Source organism: Haemaphysalis longicornis, unplaced genomic scaffold, assembly GCF_048455015.1.
Source record: "Haemaphysalis longicornis isolate Haplotype H1 unplaced genomic scaffold, Haemaphysalis longicornis Haplotype H1 scaffold_10, whole genome shotgun sequence".
NCBI classification, from domain to species: domain Eukaryota; kingdom Metazoa; phylum Arthropoda; class Arachnida; order Ixodida; family Ixodidae; genus Haemaphysalis; species Haemaphysalis longicornis.
The window spans coordinates 105780824-105794970 of record NW_027526204.1 but is presented as its reverse complement, the minus strand read 5'-3'; the positions used below and the strand labels follow the sequence as shown (position 1 = coordinate 105794970).

The 14147-nt window shown below is 43.4% G+C and overlaps 1 protein-coding gene across 2 annotated transcripts in view; it reads left to right on the top strand.

The window, feature by feature from the left end:
* LOC144159045 (voltage-dependent calcium channel subunit alpha-2/delta-3-like) overlaps nucleotides 1–14147 on the top strand; it is a 163592-nt gene that overhangs the window by 126773 nt on the left and 22672 nt on the right. The window contains exons 15-25 of one of the 2 annotated variants that reach the window (XM_077690289.1): nucleotides 1358–1609; nucleotides 4819–4875; nucleotides 5445–5525; nucleotides 6711–6785; nucleotides 9946–10026; nucleotides 10648–10671; nucleotides 10922–10996; nucleotides 11617–11678; nucleotides 12646–12725; nucleotides 12977–13022; nucleotides 13181–13332. In XM_077690289.1, the coding sequence (XP_077546415.1) occupies nucleotides 1358–1609; nucleotides 4819–4875; nucleotides 5445–5525; nucleotides 6711–6785; nucleotides 9946–10026; nucleotides 10648–10671; nucleotides 10922–10996; nucleotides 11617–11678; nucleotides 12646–12725; nucleotides 12977–13022; nucleotides 13181–13332 (985 nt within the window). The remainder of the gene's footprint in view (nucleotides 1–1357; nucleotides 1610–4818; nucleotides 4876–5444; nucleotides 5526–6710; nucleotides 6786–9945; nucleotides 10027–10647; nucleotides 10672–10921; nucleotides 10997–11616; nucleotides 11679–12645; nucleotides 12726–12976; nucleotides 13023–13180; nucleotides 13333–14147) is intronic. The other variant, XM_077690290.1, reaches the window with a different exon arrangement.

The following is a 14147-nucleotide window of genomic DNA, read 5'->3' as shown; positions in this document are numbered from 1 at the left end:
GGCCGAACAGTCCTGTGCTGCCCGGGACCCGCTATGTCACCACACCTCACTTAGTCCTGTGGACTGCAAGAATCCGAGTAGGAGATGAGACACATCTCTTCGCACAATCCAGTGGTCCCTAGGAAAAATAATGTCCTCCGATGTAGCATGGGGCACTCCTAACTTCTGGAGATCACGACGTGCATTCTGTTCATTGGAAACGAAAGAAGAGTCAGGTAAATGTTCCTTTAAAACGCTGAGTTCACTTGAAACTCAAACTTCTGCAGTTGTTATTTATGTCAAACAGCCATATAACGACCTCCCAAAATGTCGCGTAAATGATCCTTTGAAACACTGCGATCACTTCAGACGCAGTTTTTTTGTAATTGTTTGTCGAACAGGATGGCAACCTCCCAAATTGGCCTTGGGGATTGTATGTTTAATCGTTGAGTATGCTGAAGTCTCCAGATTTTATTCTATTTTCATATAGCGTGTTATTTCCGTATAGAGGTAATACTACTGACGGTATTTAAAATGCGTATTTGACGTCCAGCGCCGATGAAATCGCAAATATGACTGCGGTTTGACAGTGCTATCGAAGCGCACTCCAGAGTGCACGTAGTGTTACTACGTGCACTCTGTGGTGCGCTTCGATAGCACTGTACTTCGATCAAGAATTACTGGGCCTCCTCGATTTAAAGTCCTGGACGATCGGCGGGCAGTCCGAGGACTAAATTCGGACCGGAAGTCCCATAGAATACATGGGATAATCGAGCACCAGATCGCATCTCGGGCAGTCCGCGGACGATCCGGGACTGATAATTGAGGAAGCCCACTAAATACCCAACGCAGGGCTGCTAAGCTATCAAATGCTCACAGGGAAGGCCTCCTTTGTTAAATAAGTATCGACTACACGGTAGGTTGTGTAGGCTATGTCACGTCAAACACGGGCTTCTATTGTAACAGTGGTGGTGTTGTTGCGCTTGCACAGCGTTTCGTGCATTTAGCCGTTTTCGTCTAAGACACGCTCCGCTGCGTGCATAGCCCTCGTAGTGAGCATATACGCCATCATGTACTTCGGGGCGTAACGCAACGTAAAGCTGATAAACACTAAGGATGCTGTGAGCGCAGTTCATACTACCGATTCTATATGTGTAACCGAAGGCTGCGCAACTTCGTCGTGCATTTAGCCGTTTCAGTTAAAAGCACATTTCGTTGTGCGCATAGAATTCGTAATGACAAACGCCATTACGCAATGCACTACGGGTCGTGCGCTCCTTAGCGCTGCTATAGCGACGTAATGCTAATAGGCACGGATGGCGCGTCTTGTAAGCAAAAGTCGGATACAATGTCTCTCGACGTTCTCGATGGCGAACAGGAGCCCAAGCTGACCGACTGGCTGTGGGAAGAGCGCGAGCAGATGACGATCCGCAACCTGATCCTTCAGCAGCGGCGAATGCCCAAGAAGGAGCCTGAGCCTGCCTACTACGGCGACAGCGAGCCACTCGCCGGCGACTCCTCGGCCGAATACATGGCCGCAGCTGCCGACCAACCCGACGCCCCCTTGCGGCGACCCGCGCGCTCGTCCACGGCCCAGGCCGAGGCGCTGCGCAGGCCGCCCAAGAAAAAAGTGCGTGCTCGTGGACGCTCGACAGCCACGTGTTCTTCTAGTACTCTCGTTATAACGAAGTCTCTTTTTTCTAAAATCTCGCCGTATTCGGAGAATTGTTTCCTGGTCACCATTGCTGTGTGTTGAGAGCGAATGATCGCTTTTAACGAAATCTCGCTTATAACGAAGCCTGGTCGCCTTTAAATGCGTGTTTGTGGTTACGCAGCCACGTGATCTAGTGTACTGTAGGCCCTCGTGGTAAGAAAGTCGCTTTTTCAGCGAAATATCGCTTAATTCAAAGTGTTCTTTCCTGGTTACTATTCCAGTGTGTTGAGAGCAAATTATCGTTTTTAACGAAGTATCACTTATTAAGGAGCCAGGCCAAGTGCCTGCCCGTGGCTCAACAGCCTCGTGTTCTACTACACAGTAAACCACCGTTATAACGAAGTCGCTTTTCTTCCCAGAAATCTCACAGTATTGTTTCCTGGTCACCCCTGCAGTGTGCTAAGAGCGAATGATCGCTTTTAACAAAATATCGCTCATAACGAAGCCAGGTCGCCGATAAGTGCGTGTTGGGGGCTGAACAGCCATGTGTTCTAGTATACAGTAGACCTGCGTTATAACCAAGTGGCTTTTCTTTTCCCGAAGTCTCGCTTTATTAGAAGTATTGTTTCCTTGTCAGCACTGCAGTGTATTGACAGCAACTGATAAAATGTAACGAAATATAGCTTTAACGAAACCAGGAACAGGTACTATGGAAAAACGGGTGCTTGTAGCTCAACATGCAGCCACGCGTTTTAGTAGATAAGGGCTGTCAGAAAAGCGGGCTCGTAGCTCAACAGCCAGGAGTTTTAGTAGATAAGTGCTGTCTAAAAATGCGGGCTCGTAGCTTAACAGCCATGTGTTTTAGTAGATAAATGCTGTCGAAAAACGCGGGCTCGTACCTTAACAGCCACGTGTTTTAGTAGATAAATGTTGTCGAAAAACGCGAGCTTGCAGCTTACCAGCCACGTTTTTTAGTAGATAAGTGTTGTCGAAAAACGCCGGCTCGTGGCTTATCAGCCACGTGTTTTAGTAAATAAGTGCTCTTGAAAAACGCGGGATCGTAGCTCAACAGCCACGTGTTTTAGTAGATAAGTGCTGTCGAAAAACGTGGGCTCGTAGCTCAACAGCCACATGCTTTAGTAGATAAGTACAAATTTTTAAATTGGGGCTACCTGCTAGATATCTTGGCGTTGCTCTTTTCTTGTTTTATTTTTCTAATTGCTTCATCACTTTGTTGGTGTAACGTTGGGGTGAAAAGAAGGTTTTGCAACTTGTCACTCGTTTTTCTGAGTGTTGGGGTTGGGGGCCCAACCTGGTACTCTTGTCCGCCATTTTTTCTTGTACAGCCAGGTGTATAGGACATTGTGGAGGGTACGGCTAGTCGAAAAAAAAAAACAAAATGCTGTCAATTGAGGCCTACATCTTGGTAGTTGTCTAGAGATAAGGAGGATGTGTATAATGCAGGACCTGGTCGAGGACATTCACGAAAGTGAGTGCTTACTGACTTGGCTCAACCATGCCAAACTACAAGCAAGTCAAACATTATTACACATGTTGATCACAGCACAGCAAACAGACACTCCCCCTCTGCCAGATATAATAAGAAATTCTGAGACTTGTTTCAATGCATAGGCATTCCCATGCTGATTTTCTTCATTTTGGGTTTGTATATCCAGAATTCCCTATGAGTAGCCAAATTAGGCAACCTTCTGGCTTTTTTAGGTTTGTTTTTTTCTCAGTTTTTGTATTCTTTATTTTTGTTAGGCTTGTGGGAAGACGGTGTTCAGATGAATGTTTTATCATTGTTGCTTCATTTTTATAATCTATTTATTTTTATTACTGTTGTTTTCTGTAATTTTCACTATCTGCACTAATGTAACGACGAAATGAGTTATGCATTTTCACGGAGATAAGGGTGTTACGCGGGTGGGGCTCTGTGTATCTCGGCAAGAAGTGCTTGCGCATAGAAAAAGTCGTAATAATATTTTGGCGGGTTAGGTATAAATGAGACAGCCATAGGAACCCCGCCACTGAGTTGTAACTGCCACGATGTCTTGACAAGACGCACATTAGCTGGACAAGCGCTGAAGATTCGCATGCGTGAGCTCAGAAAAAGAACACTGACTTTTGCGGGCATCCCACATTTATTGACACCACGCCTACTTCGCGTGCCAAAACACCGAACTTCACAGCCTATCGAACTGGCTAATGTCTCTCTCTTTTGCCTCCTTTTGCACTTTCTCCACATCCCAATGCATATGAGAACGTTCCCTGAAGAGTACAGATAGGGTTGATGCCTCTCCAAGCTGAAAGGACACGGAAGAAAGTAAAGGCCAGCCAAGTCGCGTTATCTTCACTTCACTTTTTTTGGAGCTTGCATTGCCACCACTGCGACGTTGCTGCACTTTGCGTCTAAGCTCGCTGCTAGCGTTGGGCCTTAACCCAACTGACGGAATCTTATCGTCACTCTAATCGCGGAGCTATATGGAAAGAACCGTGCCCTTGAGCTGGTGGACCACAAACACCAAGAGAGCAGGTAATAGCTGCGGTAGTAGAGTAACTTGACCTTGTAGGTACTAACCTTTGATAGTAGCAGAAAGCATTGTGGTATCCCCATTTGAATATTGCCTGAGTGAAGCATGTACTCTTACAGACATGAATTGTCCCTGTGGCATGTAAAGCGCTTGGTGACCTGCATCGTAATCGTTGCTTGGTTCCATGCACGACAAAACAAAGACAATAGTCGTGAACAAAATTGCACAGATGATGCAGGGAACCACACAAGCAATGTGCCTTCGCAAAGCAGAAAGAATGTTGACAAAATTGTTTTCATTTTGTAAAATTGAAGGTTAAACGAGATGGGTGGGGGCAGTAACCATGGAGGCTCACCTGTGATGTTTGCTAAGGCAGAGAAACATAGTTCATGTTGGCAAGAGCAAGTTGAAAAAACGCCGTTTCATCATTCTTCAATGGAGCGTTGAAAGCTCTGCCATTTTTTCTCAGTGTAGAAAGAGCTGGCGATGGCCTAACACTGTTAAATCAATGCCCTTGTTAGGAAACGTCCCCACAGTGTACCCACACTCTTTTGGGTATGACCTCTGATGATGATAACAATGGCAATTTTTTTCGATGTGTAAATTCTGATGCATAGTTCGTTTCCTGCCTCGCCTACAACTATTCTGCAGGTGCTACAACTGTACACCACTGTGGCGGCGCCTGTGTACAACACCAGCAACGATACCGTAAGTATTGAGACCGCATCTTTATTGGTTACTTATGTTTATTCGTACTGTTATTAATTTCTATTTATTTATAATATTAAGTTTGTAACAGCAGCTGAAACTCGTGTCTACTCTTGTGGAAGCCACGGGAAAAATTAATTGCGGTGCAAGAATTTTAAACCAAAGTTTGAGAAGAGCTTTAACCTTAATAAAATTTATATAGAATTTCAAGCTATGCATTCAGTTCTATAGAAATGAATTCTGGAAAAAAAGTGATGCCTGCAAAGTGGATGCCAGCTGTTCCAATACGGTATAGGTCGCATTAACTGCCAGGTTTTTCTTGTGGCCTATTTTAAATTCAAAGTACCTGACCTTACGTAGTCAAATTGTCGGTCCTCAAGTTCTTATCCCCACTAAGGGTTTGAATGAACGCGACCCATCTCGGCTCAACAGGCACTGGTATTTCACAATGTTATTAAATTCTTACCACTCACATGTGTAACCTGAGGACCCTGGTGTTAACCTGGTGCCTTCTCGGGACCCGATAGGTGTTCTTTGGAGTTTTCACATAAATGATTGCTTTCTTGCAGGCTGGCACAGCCAACCTTCTTGGTGTGGTCGGTATAGACGTCCCACTTCGAGAATTCCAGAAAGTCGCCCACCCCTTCAAGGTGCGTATGTGCTGAGAATATTTATCTTCTCGGTTGCGAGGGGAAATGTTGGAAGCACGAGAGTTGTTTATATACCTTTTCCCAGCAGACAACAATAAATTTAACGCTGCCTATGTGAACATGTGTACCAGAGCACTACATTAGTCGGCTGTTTATTTGCCATTTTTGCACTAACAAGATTCGTCGTATGATGTTTGAGGAACCCTTATCAGGAAATCAAGTCTTCATCCCTAGCCCCACTCCAATTCACCCCGAAATGAACCAACTGAAAGAACAAATTTTGAACGTATGGATGAGTGAAGCACGCTAGCAGATTTATAAAACTGGCTAATATAGATTCACAACTGAACCCTACTTTTTTTCGTGGTGAAATCCAGTAATAAGGAAGGTGGCCATGAATAAGATCTAAGTCTGAGTCGAAAGAGTCTGAGTCGAAACAGTCTTGGTGCGTGCTGTTATGGAAGGCGTTTTTGGGACTCTATGCACGGGCTAAACTTCAAATTGGGCTTCAGCACAATCGATGCCGAGCGACGTAACCATGTTTGGTAAAAATCTGCGCAGGGTTGCCTTTTGGCAGTCGTTTGAAAAATAACTACGTAGTCAGGTTTTCTGGTGGCACCTAAAAGGACTACAAAAACAAAGTACAAGATTGTTTTAGTGGAAATAATACAAATTGTTTACAATTCAAAGAGGGAAGTTTGAAAGTTTTTTTAATGTTACTAATTTTTTTCCCTGTAAGAACATTGTCTTTCAGGACTGGAACAAGCTATAGCGGTGTATCAAACGTTACCTATTTCAAATATATCATAATACAGGTCCTATTCGTGGTCCTTTCGAAATTGAAACCATGATAAGTCAAAGTGTTATTTCCTGGGCTCACAAGGTCAACCAGCGGTTAGGAGATACCATGGCAAGTCTACGCCTCAAATTCCGTCTGCTCGCTTCCGATTGGTAGCGACCCTTTATAGTGACTTGTACTGCTCGCTATTTGATCAACTTCGAGGACTGAAATGAGGGCCTGTGTGAAAACGTACGCTGCGTTTGGCCAATCCTGCAGAAAACATGGCTACTTACAGCTTTTGAAATTGATTTCACATAATAACAGTTAAGTGCCGAGCGCTCAGTGCCTCATCACATTTTAATATCTTTAAGGCATGGTACTTCACTGCCTCTCCTGCCTTTCAGCTTGGTGTGAACGCCTACTCATTTATGATAAACAAGAATGGCCACATCCTCTTCCATCCTGACCATCGGCCGCTGGTAAGTTTGCGCTCCATGTACACACTCCTGCTTTCTATTCAACCATCGGTTGGTTGGTCGGTCAGCCATTAGTTGGGTACAACTTAATACCCGTGGCACACGTACACGAAAAATGAAATCAAGTGTTTAATGCCTTAAGATACCAAATGACATTATTTGGGTGGGCCCTGCTACACATGAAAACGCGGATGCATTGAATATGTTAGGCATGATGGTGATAATGGCCAAAAAGAGAAGTGCAGTCATATTTTTGAAGTTTTGGAAGTTTTTAACGTAGTAAAAAGCGGCGTACAAAGGTTAAAAATGTTCTTTGTGAAAGAAAACGTTATAATAGTGTTTTCTAAAAATGGTGTGAGGCGTTTCTAAAAGTGGCTTCAGCAGCTTCCGTTGCCTACAGTGGTAGCCAAATCCGAAAAATTACAAATGACTAGTTACACGATGTTTTGCCTTTTGCCGCTGTTTCAGTGAACTTTGTGTTCTTATGAACTTCGTCACCAAAATTGCGCAAAAAATTGTCTTATTTTGAAGTTCAACTTCGTTTAGCGTCAACACTCTGGTGCTGAGAGTTTCGTTGGTTTCATTGGTGCTTATCGTGTTCAAGAGTAGGCAGATTTAAGGCATTCGCAAAGGCAAATGAGTTGTGCGAAGCTCCTTAAGCCAAAAATGACATGGAGTGAATGGCATTAGACGTTTGTGTGTAGCAGCAAATTGATGGCATTAAAGCGTAAGGCATTAACCACTTAATGTCATTTTTTCTGTATGTATGGCACAGGTAACGGCAATAAAAGTTGCCACTGTGTTTCATCACTGCAGCCGCGTGCCCCATCGCCTACGTTGCATCGGCGCGTTAAACCCTACAATCAATCAATCATCACTGCAGCCGACTGTTTGTCCACGCAGCACGAAGCGCGCATTACTGCAAGCATTTTGAACGTGACATGAGTCGTCTCGGTGATTTTGCAGAACCCGGCAGCTCTAATGTAATTTAGAGCAAATGTCATTTGGTCTATATGTCTTTAGTTCAGCGCTACACCATAATACCGAATGACATTCAAGGCGAATGGAATTAAGGGGCTGAATAATGTTGGGGAGCTTCATTCAGTGGCCAAATTAGTAACCTCGACAGCAGTATCGCGTTGCTAAGCAAAGTCCAGTAATAAACCAAAGAATAGCTGTTTTTAAAAACTGTCAGTAAACTTACCTTTTCTCCTTGCTATTGTTTATAAAATAAAAAAGGCAAACAAGTATTTAGGAAATAATGCTCATTCCCAATGAGTGCGCTCCCCTTATACGGGTTTCTTGTGGACTTATCTCGACTTGTGATGTGTACTTTTGTTACCTAAAGTGGTGATTTTTCTTCACTTTGAAAAAGGAATTGTTTGTTTTGTTTTGAAAGAACTATTATGTATGAAAAGGTCTAGACACACGTGAGCTATAATTCTGCATTTTTGCGAGCTTGCTAATTGTCAACTCTATGACTATCAAATGACAGTTGTTTTCCTGCGTAGATCCAGATGGCTGAACAGAATGTCATTAACAGCTAGTGTCATTCACTTTAATTGGTTTTATATTTGCCGTGTGAAAGGGCAGCGATGACAAATTACTGCAGCTAAAAACAAACAAATTAGGTGAGAAAAAGCAGGCGATGCCATGTATTAAGCGCAATGTCCTTTCAAAACGCACGCCGCAATGACTACCTGGGTAATGAGCAGTGTAGTGAATAATGAGGAGGACGAAAGAGGATACAGAGAGTGAGGGAAATAGAGGAGAGAGAGAAGGGGATGGGAAAAGTGTAGTGGGAAGGGGATGGGATATGACTTTGAAGGTGTGGTTTGGGGGAATTAGACTGAAGGGGGGGAGTATGAGGAGGATGATGGAAAGGGAGGAGGAAGAAGAACTGGCAATAGTTAACGGAATGAGGAGAGGAAGCGGCCAAGATGGGTGTAGGAATGGGAAAGCGGGAGAGGAAAGAAGGGTATAGAGGGATAAGTGATGAGGGAGGGGATAGTGAAGAAAGTGTTGCGGAAGGAATCTGAAAGAAGTTGGAGGGTAATGGATGATGTATATATAGGTGTGGTGTAAAATAATGAGGGGGAGGAGGAGAGAAGGAGGGAGACCGAGGAAAATGGGCAGAGGTGTAGAGAGCAGGAGGACGGAAAAAATGGTTGTGCAAAGGGAGGCATGATTAACAGAGGCGCCAATGAGATTGACGTGAAAAGGAATACGAGAAGATGGAAAAGGGGCAGCAGAGGAGAAAGGGAAAAGAGGTGGAGGACGTGAGGGGAGAAAATGTAGAGGAGAGGGGATAGGAGAGGAACTTAAAGGTAGCACTGTGAGTGGGTTGGAGAGAAAAGAGGAAACAGGGTAGGTACTTCAGAAGGGAGAGCGAAGAGGTGTAGGGCAAGGTAGAGGAGCATTGCAGGAGAAGGAAGGGCAGGAGAAGTGCAGGATGGCAGGTTGGGAGGGGTGAAAAGAGACAATCAACTCTCTTCCTGTGCCCCTGCAGAAAAAAAATATATAATTGAGAAAACTTTTTGAAAGTTGCGTACTCAGGTTTTTCTTTAGTGTTATTTTTAGAGCGCAGCTCTTAAGCGCCCGCTTCTGTGGTTTCGCGTCGCTGTTGGCGAGCGAATGAAGAAGACACTGAAGATAGAGAGAGCAGGAAAGCAAAGTACGAAAGTATGGTGAAAGTTTGAAGGGTAGGGTGGTATGCCAAGGCTGCACAAGACGTGCGGTAGTGGCGATGCACTGTGAGATAATGCCACAGTAGTGCACGCTGTTGTGCACTCGCTGATGGCGCAAGTACTTCCTGAGATGGGGCAACTATGTTCCGTCACCATAAATACTGCAGTTTGCGCTGCGCCTAAATTTTGCATTAGAAAGTATCGTAATCGTAAGCCAATATTTCAACATTCTTTTCTCTTATTATCAGCTTGACCATTTCGCATTTTGTTGTTCCAGTTTCCTTCCGCTCCCCCCCCTCATCCAAAAGAAAGAGATTCTTCCTGCACCACCACGACCGGCTATAGACTATGTCGAGTTCTAGAATAAACAACTGAATTGAGCATGGCGGGCTGGATGCTTACAGATTGAGTTGAGACATTCTGGAATACCTCCTCATTTTCTGCCTGCTTTTTTGTTTACATCATCCTCTCCATAGTACAAGGACATGCTGAAGCCTTACTACAGCAATGTGGACCTCCTGGAGGTGGAACTCCTAGACAATGAGACAGCGGACCGTGTAAGTATGGTTGATATCGTTTATTCCACACTTTCTGGTCACAATATGTAGAGTACACAGGGAGTGCAAGAACCCCATAAGATTACTCGTGACAGCTAGCTGTTTCTATTTGAAAATACTCAACAATTTTTTTTGTTCGAGCAAACGTGACGTCTATATTTGCTCATAAAGATAATGACAAAAATTGCTCACAAATGCTCTGACCTTATTGAGGTGATGAATGTTAACCAGACAATACTGCAGTTGTGGCAGCAGGATAACTGTTGTAGTTCTAACCATAGGTGAAGCATGTTTGTCTACCAAGCACAATCAGGAAAATCCAAAATGGGCAAAAGACTTGATCGTTTCCTGCCACAAATATCGAAAACATAGGAACTTGATCGAAGGATGTGACAAGTATTTCAGCCATTTTAAAGAACACAGGATTGTCTACATTGTCAAAGCAACCTAAAGCGTTGCCAATTAAAGAAATAAAAACTCGAGATTGGACGAAAGACTGCAACAACAATACAAACTATTTTAGTTCTAAACGTGCTTTTTTCTGGGAATGAGCAATGTTTTGAGAATAAATTTAGCCTAGACTGATGATACTTTTCTTCCCTCTTTTTCTCACTTTGACAGCTCTTCAATCACGTATTCGCAGAGGTAAGAAGGTTTCTTTCCTTTCACAGACCTTAGTATAGAATTTACTCTAGAAGTCACTGAACTTTTCTGTAGAACTTACCGTAAACCGTACTGTAGAACTTATGGTACAGTATATTGTATAACGTACTGTAGAATTTAGTGTAGTATGCACTGTAAACCTTACTGTTCAATTCAGTGCAGAAACCATGCATTATTTTCGGCGTATCCTCTATGCAATCTGGTTGAATTGTTTCACCGTTTCTTTGCGCAGATTCGTAAAAACATGATTGATGGCCGAAGAGGGTGGATGGAGTTTCTGCCCATGCGTGTGCACCTAGATGAAATGGTGAGTGGCATGCTTGCGCCACGTAATAGTATATCAAGGTAACACAAATGCTGGCGTTTGTCAGGGCCATTGAAGTGCTGTGATGTACCAAAATCAATAATTTGCTAAGCTTAAGTTCTTAAAAATTTTCAAGATCTCATTCTATCACCTAGGAGGACTCGATGGAAAGTGGCAAGAAACCCTGGCAAAGTCCTGCCAAGTTCTTTCAAAGTGTCATAGAAAGTTTATTCAGCAGCATTTATGTATGGTCACCTATTTCTATTGGTCAAATATTTAGCTCATTATACTGGCGATGCGTAGTTTTTTCCGTACACAAAAAATAAAACCGTCAAAAGACTTGTAGCATGCATGAGCAGTGAGTGCCGTTCACAGCGGATATAGTGATGACAGCATGATAGAGCTTTTAATCTTAATTTAGCAACCCTAATTAGTGCGGAAGATTGTGCAAATTGGTACTGGGATAACTGGAACATGATTTCGATAGCAAAAAAGACGGGAACATAGTAGAGAAGAATACGGAAATTTGTTCCATCCAGCGCTAGAAAACATGTTCCATTTCGCAACCCTGTACAGAAATCGCTGGTGCAGTTTTTTTTACAGGACGCTTTTGTCATTTACAGAGGCGAGTTGTGACAAGACGCCACAACTACCAATATGGAGCCGTGCCGAACAGCTCATTCTCGTAAGTTTGAGGAAGAAATGTATCATTCTGCGAAAGTGGTATATAGCCCACAAAGGGGAGCGTGACATAAAGATTCAGATTATGACAGCCTGACAAGAAATGTTTGGCTTGACACGAAAAATGCGGGTGCATAAAACGTTACAGCAAGACAAGAGTGATGTTAATTTTGGCGAAACTGTGAAGCGTTTCTTTGTAATTAAAGCAGCCCATACACAGCCAAAGGTCCTGGGCTGCGTATACTTTATTACTGAAGCAGCAGTAAAAATGAAGTCCCCTGGCTTCGCACGCCGAACGCCCAATTGTGGAGCCATGTAGATTTGTGGCAGGTGTTCCAAGCAATGGCAATGGTGTAGCCAAAAAGAAGGAGCAGATGCCTGGTGAAGTCTACATTCGTAATATGTTAAATGTTTGATATGGCTTTGAAAGTTCCTGTAAAATTATACTGAGCCCCAGTGCACACTAATCCATTTGTGCTACTTATTTCGCGGCTGAGGCTCTAAAAGAGATTAAGAAAAATAAATTGATTATCCTCGGTATGCGGGCCAGCACTCAAATGCCTGGACACAGTGCGTTGCTGTCTCAGAGAGCCACAACTAGCCAGAGAAAAGACGTGATGCAAGACGGCAAATGTGTAGTGCTTGTGGCACACAGTTGCAGCAGACGCTCGAGTACCTTTATGATATCTTGTGTTCATTAAAAATGGCTAGAAACCTGCTAGGGCTTTTTATTTGTGCGCATGCGTATCTGGTGCAATATATAAATGACGCTAATGCCTCTGCGTATGCAGTATTTGCTCCACCTCTCATCCCTGTTTAAAACATGCTGTACATTCATACCGCAAGTCTGTTGCATCTACCTAAACCCTTTGTTGTGAGCTTAAACGTGCTCAGCTTGCCCCAAGGTATGGCAGCTGGTGGCTGGTGTGGCAGCCATTTTTACACTATACCAAAATGTTTGGGGATTGCAGGTTCGGAATAGCTGTTCCACAGCCATACGGTTCTACTGAAATTCTGGGTGCAGTGGAGGTTCAATCAAGGGAAGAGGACTGTAAGTACTGGATCATTATTCATTTCATTTCATTTCATTTATTTTCACCGTAAAAGCCTGAAGGCATTACATAATGGTGGCAGTAAAATTAACAAGTTAAATAGAGCATACAGTGGGCCACAGCTTCACCATTCGATCACTTACCAGAGCAATAAGCCGAAATTCAAGTAATGAAACTCGTGGCCAGAATATTGAAAAACCAGCATTTTAGGAACACCAGAAGGCAACATTGTGTTGTGTTTCTTTTTCAGGGAGGAAGTACTTCGAAGGCGAGAACTGGAGGGTTCACCCTGACTGGTACCTTTTTCTAACCATTCCTTTAATTGTAAATAAGAAGGTGCTGATTTTGATTCATGGTAACAAGTTTTACAAAACTGTGTCCAATATTTAAGACCACTAGATTTCTAGTATTCACAATCCATTTTCGCTTCACTAAGCTGTTTGTCTGATTTCAGGGAATACTGCGTGGACATCCACAGCACGTATGACACCCCAGAGACGATCATTAAAGATTTCCTCGAACGCGTTATGAAAGAACCCTCCAAAACTTCTGATTTCTACAAGTGGAAGCCGGATTCGAAACGGCAATTCTACAACACCATGGTCTGTGAGTACAAAACATCTTGTCTTTCTCTCCTTATTGAACAGCAAGCATTTTACAATTTGTGACGCTTTGACAAGAGAAGCTCTTGGACACTTGGGCTAATAATGTGTCTGGAAAATCCCGTCGCTGCAACGTATCAGTTAAGGTGTTCAGCTACGAAATTTCTGTTTCCAGGGGCGGGTCTTATTTCTTTGGGCGCACATTGTGCTTGCATGCATGAAGTTGTAAATTTCTCATGACACTCCGACATTTTTCATGATGATGATAATGATGATTGCTATTGGTTTCCCCTTTGTAGCATAGTGATGACTTGTCATCTTACCAAAAAGGACTAATATACCTATGTTTTATACTCTTGGTGTGATACCAGCGCAGCTTAGGGCAGGCACAAAAACTTATTAGGCACAAAATACTTTTTTTCGTGTTACAGGTAGTAACTGTCCAAGGCAATATTCCCCTCTCTGCTTTTCGTCCCGCAGCATTCTAATGTTCTTTTCGTCGCCTGGACAGCCTTGAAGTTAACTTCCTCTGTGCTATCCTTAAATCCTAGGGCTTCTGCAAGCCCTCATGTAGATTTGGATGGATACCCTCGCATTCTAACGCTGTGTGCCGCATAGTTTGTTTCTTTTGTGCAGACCACGCATACCCCATCATTTTGTGAGTACTTCCCACAAAGCTCTTAGTTCGCAAGCAACCTGCTCTTGCCTCAAAAAACAACGCACTGCCCTAAGAATTATTGTAGAAATTTTCCTTTGTGATGTCCAATTTCTCATTTCTCAGCCCTGTGCATCTCTAACGAGGTTTCAGCTTCCATTTTG